General features: G+C 43.4%; 1 protein-coding gene across 1 annotated transcript; it reads left to right on the plus strand.

The window, feature by feature from the left end:
* Positions 1-3,514: 3,514 nt before the first annotated feature.
* On the plus strand, positions 3,515-13,695 carry LOC111954154 (potassium channel subfamily K member 13-like). The gene is made up of 4 exons (XM_023973660.1): positions 3,515-4,538; positions 6,396-6,961; positions 7,298-7,525; positions 9,498-13,695. The coding sequence occupies exons 1-4, from the start codon at positions 4,202-4,204 to the stop codon at positions 9,651-9,653; spliced, it is 1,287 nt and encodes a 428-aa protein (XP_023829428.1). The 5' UTR covers positions 3,515-4,201; the 3' UTR covers positions 9,654-13,695.
* Positions 13,696-17,217: the final 3,522 nt, after the last annotated feature.

Genomic DNA, 17,217 nt, shown 5'->3' on the forward strand with positions numbered 1-17,217 from the left:
AGATTCCGGTTATAATGTACAGACAGGGATATGGTGGGGTGCGGGTACAGTGGAGGTAAACCCAGGCATTTTGTGAGGATAAGAGAGGTTGCATCTCTGGATGTACTAGTTATGCTGGGTGAGGTCACCGCATGTGTGCGAGGTGGGACAAAGGAGGTATCTGAGGCATGTTGAGTGGGACTAGGGGCTCCGCAGTAAACTAAAACAATGATAAATATCCTAAACAACAGTATACAAGGCGTCAAAAAGAAAGGAGGACCAAGGCACTCTTCATATAATTAATTAAAATGCCTTTATTAGTATGGCATGTTCAATAGAAACAAAGTTTTAAAAACCAACGCGTTTCGGCTGCATGGCCTTCGTCAGGGAGTACAAAAAAAAGAAGGAATACAATGTCCTCTTTTAAACAGCTATGCCAATTAGCCCTAATTGGAAGAGGGAGTGGTTACAAAATTGATTGGACACACCTAGTCAGCAATACTATACACATTAAAAGGTGAAATACTGTAGCTATGTTATCATAAAAATACAACTCCAAGCTAGAAGTATCAGAATGTTATCCTTGCTGTACTCCATAGTTAGTTTGATGTTAGGGTTAATGCTGATAAGGTATTGGTGGAAGGAAATAAGTTCATCTTCTGAGCCGGACCAAAACAGGCAAACATCATCAATATAGCGTCCCCACCATATAATCCGGTCAAAGAAATGGTTATTAGAAGGATCCAAAATGAAGTCATTTTCCCATTTACCCAAGTACAAACCAGCGTAGGAAGGGCTGTAGCAAGCTCCCATGGCACATCCTTTGACCTGTTTAAAAATACAGTCCTGACAGATAAAGATGTTATGACTAAGAGTCCATTCAGTCAGTGAGACAATGAATTCTGTAGTATACAAGGCATATTGACATTTGAGAGAGACATAAAGCTAGGCATAAAGCAATCACAGGTGTTGATTGGGAGAGCTAGCTAAGACAACAACGGATAAGACAACAAAAGCTAATCAGCTAAGACAACAACAGATAAATCGCGATGAATGGGCAGAGAGGGTCAGTTAACTACACACAGGGCCTGAGTTCGAGGCTGGGGCCAACAGATAAACAAAAATAAACAAAATGGAGTACCGTGATTAATGAACAGTCCAGCAAGCATCAACTATGTAGCAAAGTGATCATAGGGTCCAGTGAACAACAATAGAGGAAACAGGGAAGCTGCTGGGTAGTCGTCACTACCTTGCAAGTGGGAGACACAGCGTTTAAAGTTAGCAGGCCGGGGCTAGTAGAAGCTCCTGCTCCGACGTCCAGCAAAGGCCGGTTGTGGGCACAGCGGATGGAGTTACGTCGGCAGACCAGTCGTGGTGGAACGGCGAGGCTTCGTGTCGACAAAGGGTCCAGGCCAGTTGGCGAAAGAGGTATTGTGGTTGTAGTAATTTCGTTTGCTAGCCGGGAGATGCGCCTTGCTCGCGGCTAACTGGTGCTAGCTTCAGGACAGGGGCGTTAGCCACTATAGCCACTCGGTAGCAGCTAGCTAGCAGCGATGATCCGATGCAAAGGTCCAGAGCTTATGGCAAGGATCCAGTGGAGTAGTGGAGTTCTAGCCGTGTTGAGGAAGAGTCCTGGAGGCATCAGCTGTGTAGCCGAGTGATCACTGAGCGGGCCGGGAGGTGGGCCTGGCTCATATCTAGCTTCGGGGCTGGGCCACTCGGTGGCCGCTAGCTAGCTGTGATGATCAGGAGTAATGGTCCAGGGTTTATGGCAGGAATCCGGCGTTGTAGTGGAGAAAACAGTCCGATACTGGCAGGCTGGCAAGCGTTATCTAGGCTAAAAGCGGCTGGTGTCTGTGCCGAAGGTAAAGGCCACTAGCAGTGGCTGACAATGACTAAAAAGCTAGTAGCTAATTAGCTGGTTAGCTTCTGATGGCTAGCTTCTGATGGAGGTTCTGGCTAAAAGGTCTAAAAATAGCAGATCCGTATCACATTGGGTGAGGCGGGTTAGTGGAAGGTATATTTAATTTAAAAATGGAAAAGAGATTGAAAATAAATTGAAATATATACAAAAAAAGACAAAAAATAGAAAATGTACAGGGGAGAACGGCAAACCACGTCTGCACTGCTACGCCATCTTGGATGGAACGCTTGCTACGTTAGGTTAGCCGAGTCTGGCCACAAGTAGGGTCTATCTATTAATCCGTGGTGCGGAAATGTTCTACCCTCAAATTGTTTACCAAAGTTACACCAGTAATGTTGGGGTACTGACCAAAAGTATGAGCTGAAATGCACTGTTCCAATTATAGTAGAAATGTTAGGGTTAACTAAACAACAAAATAGGCTTTTCTTCTGTAACTGCACAACCAGGGCGGCAGGGAGCCTAGCGGTTAGGAGGCCAGTAACCGAAAAGTTGCTGGTTAAAATCCCAGAGGCGACTAGGCGAAAAATCTGTTGATGTGCCCTTGAGCAAGGTACTTAACCCTAATTACTCCAGGGTCGCTGTCAATAATGGCTGATCCCTGGCTCTCACCCCACCCCACAGGGTGTCTCAGGGGGAGTGGGATGTGCAAATAACTAATTGTACATGTGTGAAATAGGAGAAATGTAAGCAACCATCTGAGTATTATCTTAACATGGTGAGAATGCTGCAARTCTGCCAGTCAATTTTACCTCCAGGACTGAAACACAGTCTGAGGTCAGTGACTCCGCTGTCCATAACTATTTACTGTCCAATGTGCTGAAATTCTCTGCCCCTCAAATTGTGAGCCATAGCTACAACAGATACACCAGCAATGTTAGGATTAACTTCACTAAACATTTAAAACAGGATTTATTTTTACAGAGATTTTAAAAATAGCCTTTTGTTGTCCATCTCCATCTGATGTGCATATTGAATTTTTTCAGCTTGTTCCATGGTAGTGACATTTGCTAAGCTTGTCCCTTGATGTCCCTGTGCAAACACATGAATGTTCAGACCTGGATCTGAAAGGTCACATCATATTGATTCATGGCAGAAGACATCAGCCCCATTATTTAATGGGCAGCACAGCAGGAGACTGCCCAAATGTTGGAATCATGCTTAGCATTGATGCAGGCTGATCAAGTCACATGGTGACCAGACAGTATCTTGATTCACTTGATAGTCTAAGAATGTTTCCATTTGGTTGTTGTTTTTAAWGTAATTACTCAGGAATTTATTTGTAATACATATGTAATCTTTCTTGACTTTATCACTTTGTAAATTCACAGTTGCTCATGTTTGTTAAGTTGAAGTTAAAGCTAAAGTTTATAGCTTGATGTTGATTACCTTTTGCTTTCATGCATAGGCCTGCAGGACTTACAAAACTCGTAATATTTTCCCTGCTTCAATCCTGTTCCACTTGGTCTCGACCAGAACAGAGGGAGATGGTGTGTGTGGATAAGTTTGTGACTGAGGCTTGTTCAGAGTGTGTAGCCTAGTCGATGCCCTCGGCGCCTCTTGATGTGGGTCAGTTAGACGCGCACTGTTGCAGACAGACAAAACATCTTGCAGTTGACTATAACAGCCTTGGGTTTTCCTTGGGTTTAGACAGAGTACACCATTTGAAGACAAGTTCTATTCAATGTGAGCCATTCGAAAGMACCTTCTTAACGCGCTCGGTGAGGGGCGTATTTTGAGACGAAGTGAGGTTGCGCRTTGAACGCAGCGTTGTAAACTATTTTGCTATCCAGCCCCAGCCAAAGGTTTGTGGATTTTATTTTTTCGTTTGCACACCTGCTCAAATCCACTTTTCAACTGTGCGCCTTTTTGGTTAACACCATTTGAACTCTATTAACAGAGAGGTGAAAATGGGATTATTTATTTTGGACAAGCGYGGAAAGGTAAAGGATAACGCCATATGTTTATTGTAACGGATAATAATAACGGACATTTGGACTTGATGGCCAAAGAGCCTTGACAACTGTTGATGGTTACTGTTGTGTTTGTTCTTCGATGCATTTTCACAATGACAGGTGACCAGCTGTTGAATCTCCGAGGAAAACTCTCCTCATTTTCTCTCTGGCTATCTCTGCTCTCTATCCCCGCAGCCTTCGACTCTATTTCACCAGAGTTTCTATCCTGAACCTGTTTGTGATTTTTTCAAACATTACGATGGATAATGAGGAGTGTGTGATTTGTTACATAATAAAACGATGCGGCGCGTTCCCAGCACCTGTTGAACAGTGACAAGCCTACATTATGGCCTGCCGGAGCGGCTGCTGTTGTGGCTTCGGTCCCTTCAAYGAGGATAAYGCCAGGTTCCTAATGTTAGCGGTGTTTATAATCCTATACCTCCTCTGCGGTGCCGCTGTCTTTTCAGCACTGGAACAGCCGATGGAAGCAGAGGCGAAGGACCGCTGGGCGCAGCGTTTTGAACAGTTTAGCCAAAAGAATAACCTGAGCAAAAAAGAGCTGGACAACTTCTTGAGGAACTACGAGGAGGCGAACTTGGCCGGGATTCGCGTGGACACTATCAGACCTCGGTGGGACTTTACCGGCGCGTTCTACTTCGTGGGGACTGTGGTCTCGACCATAGGTGATATGTTATGTAGCTCATAGATTATCTCATTATCACACATGACACAAATCATATCCAACACCATGAATCAAAGGTGAAAGCTGGAGATAATCCATTTTATATTTAACTTACTTGGGACAAAATTACATGGCAATTCATATTTTTCAGCACTCCAAAACGTGTCGCTTTTAGGAGTAATTTTACAGGAAAATTAGGCTATAGCACCTGTACTGTGTAGGCTATAGAACCTGTACTGTGTAGGCTATAGAACCTGTACTGTGTAGGCTATAGAACCTGTACTGTGTAGGCTATAGGGATGTCATAGGGATGTCTTATGAATACCATTCAATTATTCCACAACTAGAACAATCACAGCCAACKAACTGATGCTTCAATATGCATGCCTGTCAAGTTTTAATTAGTCTTATTGTGTGTCCTGTAATTGGTTTCAATATGAAACCCTGTTAAATTAGTGCAGCCTGGAGTGCCAATTACTAGGAAACTCCAGCAACTCTCTGTCTCTCCCTCTCTGTCTGAATGATATGAGACTGTGTTGGCAAACAAAAGCCTGGTGAAGAGGGGATGTTTATGGCTCACAAGCCAGTCTTATCTCTGATCTTTTGTAGCTAAGCAACACAGCTAAAAGCCTTAATGCCTCTAGATTACTTTATTACATGTCAAGAAAGAAAATAAATGGATTTGGAGGAACTTAGCTAATGCATTTGTATTCAGTACAGATATACTAAATACAGGACATTTCTGTTCTGTAATTTCAAATATAGTAGTATATATAACCATACTATATATATATGGTATATATAACCATATAACCATRCCATACAGCCAGTGAATGGAAGTAAATGGAGAGATCCCTTTTCACCTCTGACTGCTCATTGTTAAATGCAGTGTGAAATGGAACAGAGTGAGCATGTAGTCAAGGGCTGGATTGGATGGACTCATCATGAGATTCATCACAGCTGGGCTCACTCTGTCCATCAGATAAGAGCTGTGTGTGTGTGTGATTCTGTGGGTCCTCCATTGGTCTGAAAGTAGGCATTCCTAGTGTAGTATAAAGGGGTAGGGCGAGAATGAGAGAAGAAGTGATAAAGGATGGTAAAGAGAGAGCGAGAGAAAAGAGGGAGGAGGAGAGAGAAAAAYAAGAAAGGTAAAGAGGAAGAGAAGTAAAAAGGGAGGGTTAAGTGTGTGAGAGAGAAGTCAATTAGAGAGAATTATAAAGAGAGAGCGATGAGGGGATGTCTAGAAAGAGAGAAGGCGAAGAATCAAGAATAATATTATTCTTGTCACCATTAGCAACCCTGTAGGCGAGTGAGTGAGTGGCTGAGGAGGCATTGTGCACGTGACTGAATGGTGCTTCACTCCACTCAGGGCAGAGGGAGGGAGGGAGGGTGTGCTTGTTAACTAATTAACCGTCAGCGTTGAACAAACTCTGAGCTTACTTACTGTACAGATGCTAAAACGCGCACACAATCCAAAAGCCAGAGCWAGGCCGTCGTGTTTGTGTGTTTGTGTGCGTGCTTGACACTTCTATTTGRGGCCTGTCTTGTGTGAGCGTTGCTTCAACTTATAATGTGCTTTTCCACCTGTCTGTGAAAGCTGASAGTATACATTATGCTCAGGCTGACTGATTTAGGATTGTGAATAAACAGGATTTGAAATATAACTAAAAATCATACTGCATTGTTCAGTGTGATTCAGTATTGTATTGTCACACTGTTGTTTTCTAATGGTAATGATTCCACTATCTATCCAATCATGGTGTAATTGGTAATAAATTCAAGCAAAAACATAATTACTAGTTTTGACCTGTACTGTTTTCTTTATAATAACATATCCCTCCATCTTCATGTTCCTCAGGGTTTGGAATGACCACGCCAGCGACCATCAGCGGTAAGATCTTCCTCATCTTCTACGGCCTGATCGGCTGTGCCTCCACCATCTTGTTCTTCAACCTCTTCCTAGAGCGCGTCATCACCGTCATCGCCTTCGTCCTCAAGTCCTGCCACGAGCGTCGCCACCTTCGCAAGGCCGTGCTTCCTCAAAATGGCCGCCGACGCCTCTCTGAGGGCAGCGGTGGAGGCGGCAGGGGCGGAAGAGGCGGSAGGGGAGAGGGGCTGGCTGGGTGGAAGCCCTCGGTGTACTGTGTGATGTTGATCCTGGGCGCCGCCGCCATCTTGGTATCCTGCTGTGCCTCGGCCATGTACTCTGCTGTAGAAGGCTGGGGCTACCTGGATTCTCTGTACTACTGCTTCGTAGCGTTCAGCACCATTGGGTTTGGGGACATGGTGAGCAGCCAGATGTTTGCATACGACGAGGGGAATGAGAACCAGACGGCGTACCGGGTGGGTAACTTCCTGTTTATTCTGACAGGAGTTTGCTGTATCTACTCCCTGTTCAACGTCATCTCCATCGTCATCAAACAGGTATATACTTATAATACTTCAGATTTTATTGCCTTTGTTTAACCAGGTAAGTCATTGAGAAAAAAACTCTTTGACAATAATGACCTGATAATGGCCTGCATCATCCTCAATCCGGTGGGATTGTTGTTATTGTTACTGTATTCATCTTGCTCATTTTATTAAGTAAAGTAGTGACTTTGGGTGTTTTGAAAAGCACTTGTGAATAAAAGTTATTATTGTAGCCATTCATTTTGGAATCGTAAAAAAAAAATTGTATTCAGAAAAATGTCATGTAAGCTTAGTCTTTAAGACTTTTATTATAGCATCGCCATTGATCATTTCTGTTGGGACTTTGAGGTGCTGAACTGGCTGCTGAGGAGGCTGGAGGTGCCATGTCGCTGCCCAGGGAGGGGGGGCCAYCAACCGCACACCAGACACCCCCGCAGGAACGTGGTAGTGCCCGGACACCTGAGGGCCAGGCGGGACCTGTCCATCGAGACGGACGCGGTGAACGACAGCGAGGCGGACGGACGGAGGATGTCTGGAGAGATGATCTCCATGAAAGACTTCCTGGCTGCCAATAAGGTGAGGAGAAGACATGAACATGTATGCGTCCACTACTTACGGTTTACGGCTGTTCCCAGATCAGACTTTGTGCAGATGTGAAATACTTGAGGCGTGTTCACATATACCTATCAGATCCAKATCCTGCAGAGTGTTTGGTACCCTGATTCTCTATATCCGGCCATTTAACCTCACTAGGGTATGTGGGACGGTAGCGTCCCACCTCGTCAACAGCCRGTGAAACTGCAGGGCGCCAAATTCAAAACAACAGAAATCCCATAATTTAAATTCCTCAAACATACAAGTATTTTACACCATTTTAAARATACACTTGTTGTAAATCCAGCCAAAGTGTCYGATTTCAAAAAGGTTTTACGACGAAAGCACACCAAACGATTATGTTAGGTTAGAGCCAAGTCACAGAAAAAGACAGCCATTTTTCCAGCCAAAGAGAGGAGTAACAAAAAGCAGAAATAGAGATAAAATTAATCACTAACCTTTGAAGATCTTCATCAGATGGACACTGCATTAGACTTCATGTTACACAAACATGTATGTTTTGTTCGGTAAAGTTCATATTTATATGCAAAAATCTGAGTTAGGCGGGACGCTACTGTCTCACTTGGCAAAAAGCCAGAGAAATGCAGAGCGCCAAATTCAAATTAATTACTATAGAAATTACTATAAAAATCAAACTTTCATTAAATCACACATGAAAGATACCAAATTAAAGCTACACTGGTTGTAATCCAGCCAACATGTCAGACATCAAATAGGCTTTTCGGCGAAAGCAAACGATGCTATTATCTGAGTATAGCACCATTGTAAACAAAGAGAGAGAAGCATATATTTCAACCCTGCAGGCGCGACACAAAACGCAGAAATAAAAATATAATTCATCCTTACCTTTGACGAGCTTCTGTTGTTTGGCACTCCAATTGTCCCATAAACATCACAAATGGTCCTTTTGTTTGATTAATTTCGTCGATATATATCCAAAATGTCATTTATTTTGCGCGTTTGATCCAGAAAAACACTGGTTCCAAATTGTGGAAACGTGACTACAAATTATCTCAAAGGTTACCTGAAAACTTTGCCAAAAAATTTCAAACTACTTTTGTAATACAACTTTAGGTATTTTTTAACGTAAATAATCGATAAAATTGGAAGACGGGATGATCTGTGTTCATTACAGGATTAAAACCAACTGTAGCTAGCTTTCTGGTCACACGCTTCTAACAAACGGACACTTCGAGTGACCCTCTTCAAGATGGCCGTACTTCTTCATTACACAAAAGGAATAACCTCAACCATTTCTAAAGACTGTTGACATCCAGTGGAAGTGGTAGGAACTGCAAGAAGGTCCTTAGAAATCTGGTTTCCCAATGAAAGCTCATTGAAAAGAGAGTGACCTCAACAACAAAAAAATCTGAATGGTTGTTAGGTTCACTCTCATTACTTCAAAGTGAAGTTAACCTTCAAACCAATTTCTAAAGGGACCCTTTCATCCGTGGACACTGTGGAACTGCATGTACAGTCCTTAGAAATCTGGTTCCCAATATAACTCATTGAAAAGAGAGTACCTCAAACAACAAAAAAATCTGAAATGGGTTTTTTGTTTCCCTCGGGCGTTTTGCCTGCTAAATAATTCGTTTATACTCACGAACATATGATTCAAACAGTTTTGTAAAACGTCAGAGTGTTTTCTATCCAAATCTACCAATAATATGCATATCTTATTCTTCTGGGATGAGTAGCTGGCAGTTTAATTTGGGCATGCTTTTCATCCAAAATCCCGAATGCTGCCCAAGAGAAGTTAATTGCCATAAGTGGAAGTGCAAAACGAATCGTGGTTCCTGCCCTGGTCGATTTCCTAGTCGTTCCAGGAAACATTGCTACTGTATCATTAGATTTATTTTTACTGCTATATTGCTGTACCCAGCGCTTGTTCTACATTTATTTGGTAATGAATTAGTTTCTCTCCATTCATCAGGTGAACCTGGCCATCATGCAGAAGCAGCTGTCAGAGATGGCTAACGGTCACCCTCGCCAGTCAGGCTCCAGCTCCCGCCACAATGGCTTCTCCGGAGGGGTGGGCGCCCTGGGCATCATGAACAACCGCCTGGCGGAGACCAGCGTGGACAGATAGGCCTACACCTATGTATACATATAAGTCAGACTGATTGACTGGCCAGAGAGACAGTCACAAGAAATCAGGACTTCCTCTAAAAATACATTGGTTTTAATTGAACAAATAGAGAAATGTACAATACCCCAGCCCAACTCAAWTCCAGGAGAATAATTGACCCCATGGACTAAAGCCTGGCCAGACCACATCAGTTCAGAATATGTCACGTACACCCCGCACATCCAATCAAGCTGCGAAGGGGAAGGAAGTGCAGTGGCATTCAGTGTGCAGAAAGTTAGCTGTTTCATAACTGTAGAGACAATGAAATACAGTACGTCTGCCCTACTTAATCAAGCTGTCCGTCGCAGGAGAATAATTGACCTGAAGTACCAACCTATACCGCGACGAGGTTCCATTGTAAGAGAACTCTGCCTGCCGCCACCCATTCTTCTCTGATGCATGCTGGTTCATCAGGCAGTGTCTGTGTGCCTGTGTGCATGAGTGTGTTTGTGTGYGCGTCTCCTTCACCCACATCTGGATCATGACCAACTGTAGCTACTGCTGGAATCTGGTGGTTACGGTTACCGAGGCAGTTTCCATGGTGACACTACAGAATACAGAAAGCTACCCAGAGACATTGTAGCTGAGTGGTTTCAAACTACCCTATGGTATTCTTCATATCACYAGCGAATAACAGCTAGCCAACAAACTGCTCATCACCACGACTACAAACAGCCTACACTGTCATCTTGATCAAGAAGACCCACCGCTCGCCTGCTTTTCAGAGAAAACACCTAAAGGGGAAATGGCCTTCTAAGAAAAATACTGAATTTCCACTGTGTGTAAGAAACCGCAACCGATCTATAAGGGGAGACAGCCTTATGAAAGGCAGGCAAGACTTTTAGAGACAGCTGAATGTGGCAAACAGAAACACTGTCTAAATATCATGCTTCTGTCTGAGTGGTTATGGCTACAGACTTGTTATGTTCATCAGCTGTGATGGGTTTTCTATTGCACTGCTTCCTCTATCTTGTTATCTGTTATGTTTGAGACATAGTGCAATGGACAATAACACCCAGCACAGCAGCACCATTACAAACTAATGGATATCTATTTATTCTAACCAAAATGAAAAACAGAATTCTATTCTTTAGAGATTCCAATTTAGAGCGTATTATCCGAGGGCTGTTATCTTGCTGTTTCACCACACTATGTTGAAGCACCATGAGGCAGCAGCATACGGACTCGAACAATGAAGTATCACTCTCTTGTTCATATCTATCTGGACCTGGCTAGCATGCTCATATTAATGCTATGGAAAAAACAAGCCTCTCTCTAGGTTATTTCAGGGCCCTTTTTCTCATTCTTTCCATGACAGAGGTGTTATGTTCTCGTTCTATTCTGAAACTGGAACGAGAGAAAGAGAGAGACAAGTGAGAAAGGGATTTGTGGGAGAAAAAAAAAATGGCCGGTTGGGTGAAAGAAAAAACGGAGAAGTAGAAACAGACAGATCTGTGAAAAGGAGAGCCAGTTTGGGTGAGAGAAAGCAGTAATGAGCAGAGAGAGAGAGAGAGAGAGAGAGAAGAGAGAGGAGCAGAACTGTTCAGATCAGAGTCTACATTATGCATTGGGTTGGAGCAGGGGCGACATACGCCTCTTCACACGCCTTGTTGAACGCACCGAAGAAGATGCTCAAATTATATATGGTGCTAGTGAGACAGACTCCTACAGATTTACGTCACAGCGAGCTTTAGTGCTGAATGTCTCAATACCTAGCTAGTTATTCCAAAAAAGCTGTAGAGAAAAGAAAAAGCCAATTTATCATGTCTTCCCTGTTACCTCTAATAACACACTACAGTGGAGAAGCAGTATAACGAGTGTGGCGGTCTGAATACAGCATAGCCCACAGTATGAGTCAGCAAATTAATGTGACTTGATATTTTTCTACCAAGTGGTGATCTAATTTCATGTCACGATTTGAAACGGTGGTACAGTATATTATTGAGAAAATGATACAACTCTGCTACTTATTGTCACTAGAAGATTGTTTTTGCTACTTTGTAATTTCATCCATTTTGAAACAACCAATGTATCATTGGGTGACTATACTGTTGACAAAGAAATTACAACTAACTGTAGAGTAATGACAAGAATGTGACAAAAAAATATGGATACGCCTGAAATTATCTTGTCTGGTGGTCTTGTTTGTATGTCGTTCTGTTGGGACTAACTTTATCACAGAGAGAACAGTAGTTGGCTAGCCTCTACCAGGCTTTCACCAACATGAGCGAGACCTGGGAGCCGAGGCTAGTAGTTGGCTAGCCTCTACCAGGCTTTCACCAACATGAGCGAGACCTGGGAGCCGAGGCTAGTAGTTGGCTAGCCTCTACCAGGCTTTCACCAACATGAGCGAGCCCTGGGAGCCGAGGCTAGTAGTTGGCTAGCCTCTACCAGGCTTTCACCAACATGAGCGAGACCTGGGAACCGAGGCTAGTAGTTGGCTAATGTCCCTCAGGAGGGAGGCAGAAAGAGGGTGAGGGAGCCTCTTCACCGCTGCCTATCAAACAGGAGGTGTGAGAAGAGAAAGTGACTCACTGCGTTATTCAAAGCTCCTGTCAAATCACATGTAGTCATAATGGCTCTTTGTGGAGTTCCTAGCTGTAGTTGAGTGTTAATAAGTGGCTGCCCACTCACTATTCCCTTTATGCCCATTCCCAATAACACTGCCGCCACACTGGATAAACACATATAGCTAACATAAATAGAGATGACTTGAGATATGACGAAAWAGAGATGAGGTGTTGAAAAGCTAGAGTCTGGAGATGTTCTTCCTATTAAGGYCATGGGGTTGTGAAACTAATGTCCCTGCACGTGTAACAACAAGAAAGTTAAAAGGTGTTGACATGCTAGAGCTAGATAGGCTATTTGGAGTCTGATGTGGTTTTAATACTTGTCCGGGGTAGACAAACTCTTACAAAGGCTCTTGAATTAGACCAGACAGATGCACATGAGGTGATGACTGGCGTACAAAGACTGGCTTATTTATTCGATTAGTAAAACCTCAGTCATTATGTGAATAGGAGTAAATTGCTGCAACAATAAGTRTATCAATCACAATCCTATTATGAAGCGTGTGTGAATGAGGGTGAGCGCAGAGAGCTGAGAGAAAAGGTGGGAGTTGTGCATTATCTCAWTGGCTTATGAGAGCTCCCATGCGGCTATTGGGTAGAAGTGAATTAGGATACAGTATGATTAACATACTGTATCTGTGAGTCATCATCTAAATTCAATGCATAGGCCTAGTCGAGTAAATAAAGTCACATCCGGCTTTCACTCCAAATCAAGGCCTGGCAAAGAAACAAAAGAATAATCAGATATTCAGCTTCTAAACATTTAATCCACTTTTTTGTTATATTATGTGCCAAGATGAAGTCATAAATCAGTATAATAGATTRGGGGTCAAAGCCAAAAAACATGAAGTTGATCAATCCCTATCGAGAGAGGAGCTCATTTTTTGTTTATGACAGTAAAACATTCTTATGGCTATAACATTTGTTAGCACCTTCAATTCTTGCACATTTTATCATAAAAATGTWTATTTCAACACCGAACTGCTAAACTTGGAACCAATCAGAACTCCTGTACATACCYCTTGTGATGAATGCAGCCAATGGCCTGCTTCTAAGATGTAAACAGAGCCTGGTGAAAACTCAAGCTGCTGTCTGTCTGTGTGTGATGAGCTCCCAAAGACTGAAATAAGATAAATATGTTTTCGAGTGCACTTGAAATATGCAGCATGCAATATGAATTGTCTTGATCGTACGAAGACGCAACTCCGTTGACCATTTAGCCAATTTATTGAAAGCTAGCCAATGTTAGTTTGACTAGCCTAGCCAGCTACTGTAAATGTCAATTTGCCTGCTCAGGAGGCTAGTGTTTCATTAGCTATCTCTGTCAGTGAATCACATTTTCGAACCATGTTTTGGCATGATTATTTGTCTCGTTTCAAGTAACTAGCTGCAGGCTTAAAGAAACATTAAATCATATACTTTGCAAACCCAAATAAAAGCATGTACGTAGATAGATGTGTGTGTCATGTATGCTAGAATGGAGGTTTAAAAATGACAGCTGCATATGCATATTAGCCAACACAGCATATCCTACACATATAGTATAGCTTGCAATACAATCTTCTCTAAAAACAGCTAGGCACAATGTACTGTATACTATGTGCAAGATGACCATATTTTGATTTCTAAACCAGATGAGTTCTCAAAAATCAGCAGATGCCCAATACCATGGTGGGCCTGCATAATGTTGGATGCATAGGAATAGAAGGTATGAGAATGATGAAGAGTCTGCAGGATTATAGAAAAAGCAGTTGGGAAATGAATGTTTATGTTTCAAATACTAAATGTTCAGAATGAGAATAGGTTTAGGTGGTTTAAATTATTAGCCTAACTAACTTTCTAAAAGTTGACGTCCCCAAATTCTGGCCCATCCATTCATTATTCTACTGACTACGACTGAGTGTGAGACATGTTTTCCATATTGAACGTTTCATGCATATACATTASAACAAAGAACACCATCACAAATAGTGTTTCACCATTTAWTGAGTACGGAGACAAATAGCAAAGGTGTCTCAGGCAGTATTTGAAGTATCTAAACATAGTGTAGCCTACCAATTAATTTATATAKAGAGAGAGAGATACATGCCATGGGGGGGTACAATCTTACGACGTTGCAGTCCAGAAATGAGAGCTTTACCATCTACGCCAAAAGGCTGGACCTCTGATGGAKACTGTAGAACTGTCATGCATGCATGCTTCAGTATTCTGTAGAACTGTCATTCATGCATGCTTCAGTATTCCTCCTCTCTAGGAGAAGGAGTGTGCCCAGGCCCCATAGGTGTATCGAAAGGATCCCACCCTGGTCACCAATGTAGCCAACCGATATAGAGAAAGAAGTGCCGTAGTGGAATGCAATCTTAGGAATCTYAGGAATGCAATCTTAAAATCGTGTGGTACGGAGACCGAGAACTACACCATCTACGGCAAAAACCTGGGCTCCTGACATCGACAATAGGATTCTCATCACTTCATGTTACAATAGTAAAACATCATCTGTTTGTAAGCTTGTCTTCGAGATGCTCTAACAAGCATGTGTATCTGTAGTGGGTGTTCTTCTACTCTAAAATGCACTAGACTGTGTAAGACAAAATCTACAAAGAAAAGACAACAGGCAAATGCATGTGGTCACAATGTCTAATAGTGACAGGGGGCTAGTTCAAATTAAATTAGGATGGTTCTCCTCATAGGTGAGTGAAGCACGCTTTGAGGACAATACAGTGCCACTGACACGGCCTGCACCAAAACCTGCGGACTCTCCTTCACTGCAGCCGACGTGAGTAAAACATTTAAACGTGTTAACCCTCGCAAGGCTGCAGGCCCAGACGGCATCCCCAGCCGCGTCCTCAGAGCATGCGCAGACCAGCTGGCTGGTGTGTTTACGGACATAGTCAATCGCTCCCTATCCCAGTCTGCTGTCCCCACATGCTTCAAGAGGGCCACCATTCTTTCTGTTACCAAGAAAGCTAAGGTAACTGAGCTAAACGACTACCGCCCCGTAGCACTCACTTCCGTCATCATGAAGTGCTTTGAGAGACTAGTCAAGGACCATATCACCTCCACCCTACCTGACACCCTAGACCCACTCCAATTTGCTTACCGCCCCAATAGGTCCACAGACGACACAATCGCAACCACACTGCACACTGCCCTTAACCCATCTGGACAAGAGAATACTATGTGCAGAATGCTGTTCATCGGACTACAGCTCAGCATTTAACACCATAGTACCCTCCAAACTCGTCATCAGCTCGAGACCCTGGGTCTCGACCCCGCCCTGTGCAACTGGACTTCCTGAGGGCCGCCCCCAGGTGGTGAGGGTAGTAACAACATCTCCACTCCGCTGATCCTCAACACCGGGGCCCACAAGCGGTGCGTTCTGGAGCCCCTCTCCTGTACTCCCTGTTCACCACGACTGCTGGCCATGCACGCCTCCAACTCAATCATCAAGTTTCCAGACGACACTACAGTGTAGGCTGATTACGAACACGAGAGACGGCCTACAGGGAGGAGGGAGGGCCCTCGGAGTGTTGGTGTCAGGAAAATAACCCCACACTCAACGTGCAACCAAAACAAGGAGATGATCGTGGACTCACGAAACCAGCAGAGGAGCACCCCCATATCCACAATCGACCGGTGGAAGTAGTGCGAGAGCGGTAGCTATGCTTCTTTTAAGTTCCTCGGGCCGGTACACATCACAGACAAACTGAATTGGTCCACCCACACAGACAGTGTGGTGAAGAAGGTGCTGCAGCGCCTCTTCAACCTCAGGAGGCTGAAGAAATTCGGCTTGTCACCAAAAGCACTCAAACTTTTTATCGACAGCATCCTGTCGGGCTGTATCACCGCATGGTACGGCATGGTACGGCTCCGCCCACAACCGTAAGGCTCTCCAGAGGGTAGTGAGGTCTGCAGAACGCATCACCGGGGGCAAACTACCTGCCCTCCAGCACACCTACACCCCCTGATGTCACAGGAAGGCCATAAAGATCATCAAGGACAACAACCACCCGAGCCACTGCCTGTTCACCCCGCTATCATCCAGAAGGCGAGGTCAGTACAGGTGCATCAAAGCAGGAACCGAGAGACTGAAAAACAGCTTCTATCTCAAGGCCATCAGACTGTTAAACAGCCACCACTAACATTGAGTGGCTGCTGCCAACATACTGACTCAACTCCAGCCACTTTAACAATGTAAAAATTGATGAAAAAAATGTATCACTAGCCACTTTAAACAATGCCACTTTTAAATGTTTACATACCCTACATTACACATCTCATATGTATATACTGTACTCGATACCATCTACTGCATCTTGCCTATGCCATTCTGTACCATCACTCATTCATATATTTTTATGTACATATTCTTCATTCCTTTACACTTGTGTGTATAAGGTAGTTGTTGTGAAATTGTTAGGTTAGATTACTCGATGGTTATTACTGCATTGTCGGAACTAGAAGCACAAGCATTTCGCTACACTCACATTAACATCTGCTAACCATGTAYRTGTGACAAATAACATTTGATTTGATTTATAAAATTTGATTTGATTTGAATCAGTTAAGCCAATGCTTGGTAAATAGTACTTGGTTGATCTCTGGGAGCAGGACACAAGAGAGGAGAGATACTAMATCCATGTGTGTACTGCGCAAGGAGGTTCCTTGCCATCTTAGGTAACGCACATCTAGAATTTCACAGCATCATTGCCAGAAGCTGGTCATTTCTATGCGATGCAGCCTCAGCCACATGTAGAAGTAAATGACAGCGCACCCACAGTGCTTCCAAAACAAAGATCTACACACACATACAAGAGGCATATACAGTGGGGCAAAAAAGTATTTAGTCAGCCACCAATTGTGCATGTTCTCCCACTTAAAAAGATGAGAGAGGCCTGTAATTTTCATCATAGGTACACTTCAACTATGACAGACAAAATGAGAGAAAAGAAATC

The sequence above is a fragment of the Salvelinus sp. IW2-2015 genome, linkage group LG28 (assembly GCF_002910315.2).
Source record: "Salvelinus sp. IW2-2015 linkage group LG28, ASM291031v2, whole genome shotgun sequence".
NCBI classification, from domain to species: domain Eukaryota; kingdom Metazoa; phylum Chordata; class Actinopteri; order Salmoniformes; family Salmonidae; genus Salvelinus; species Salvelinus sp. IW2-2015.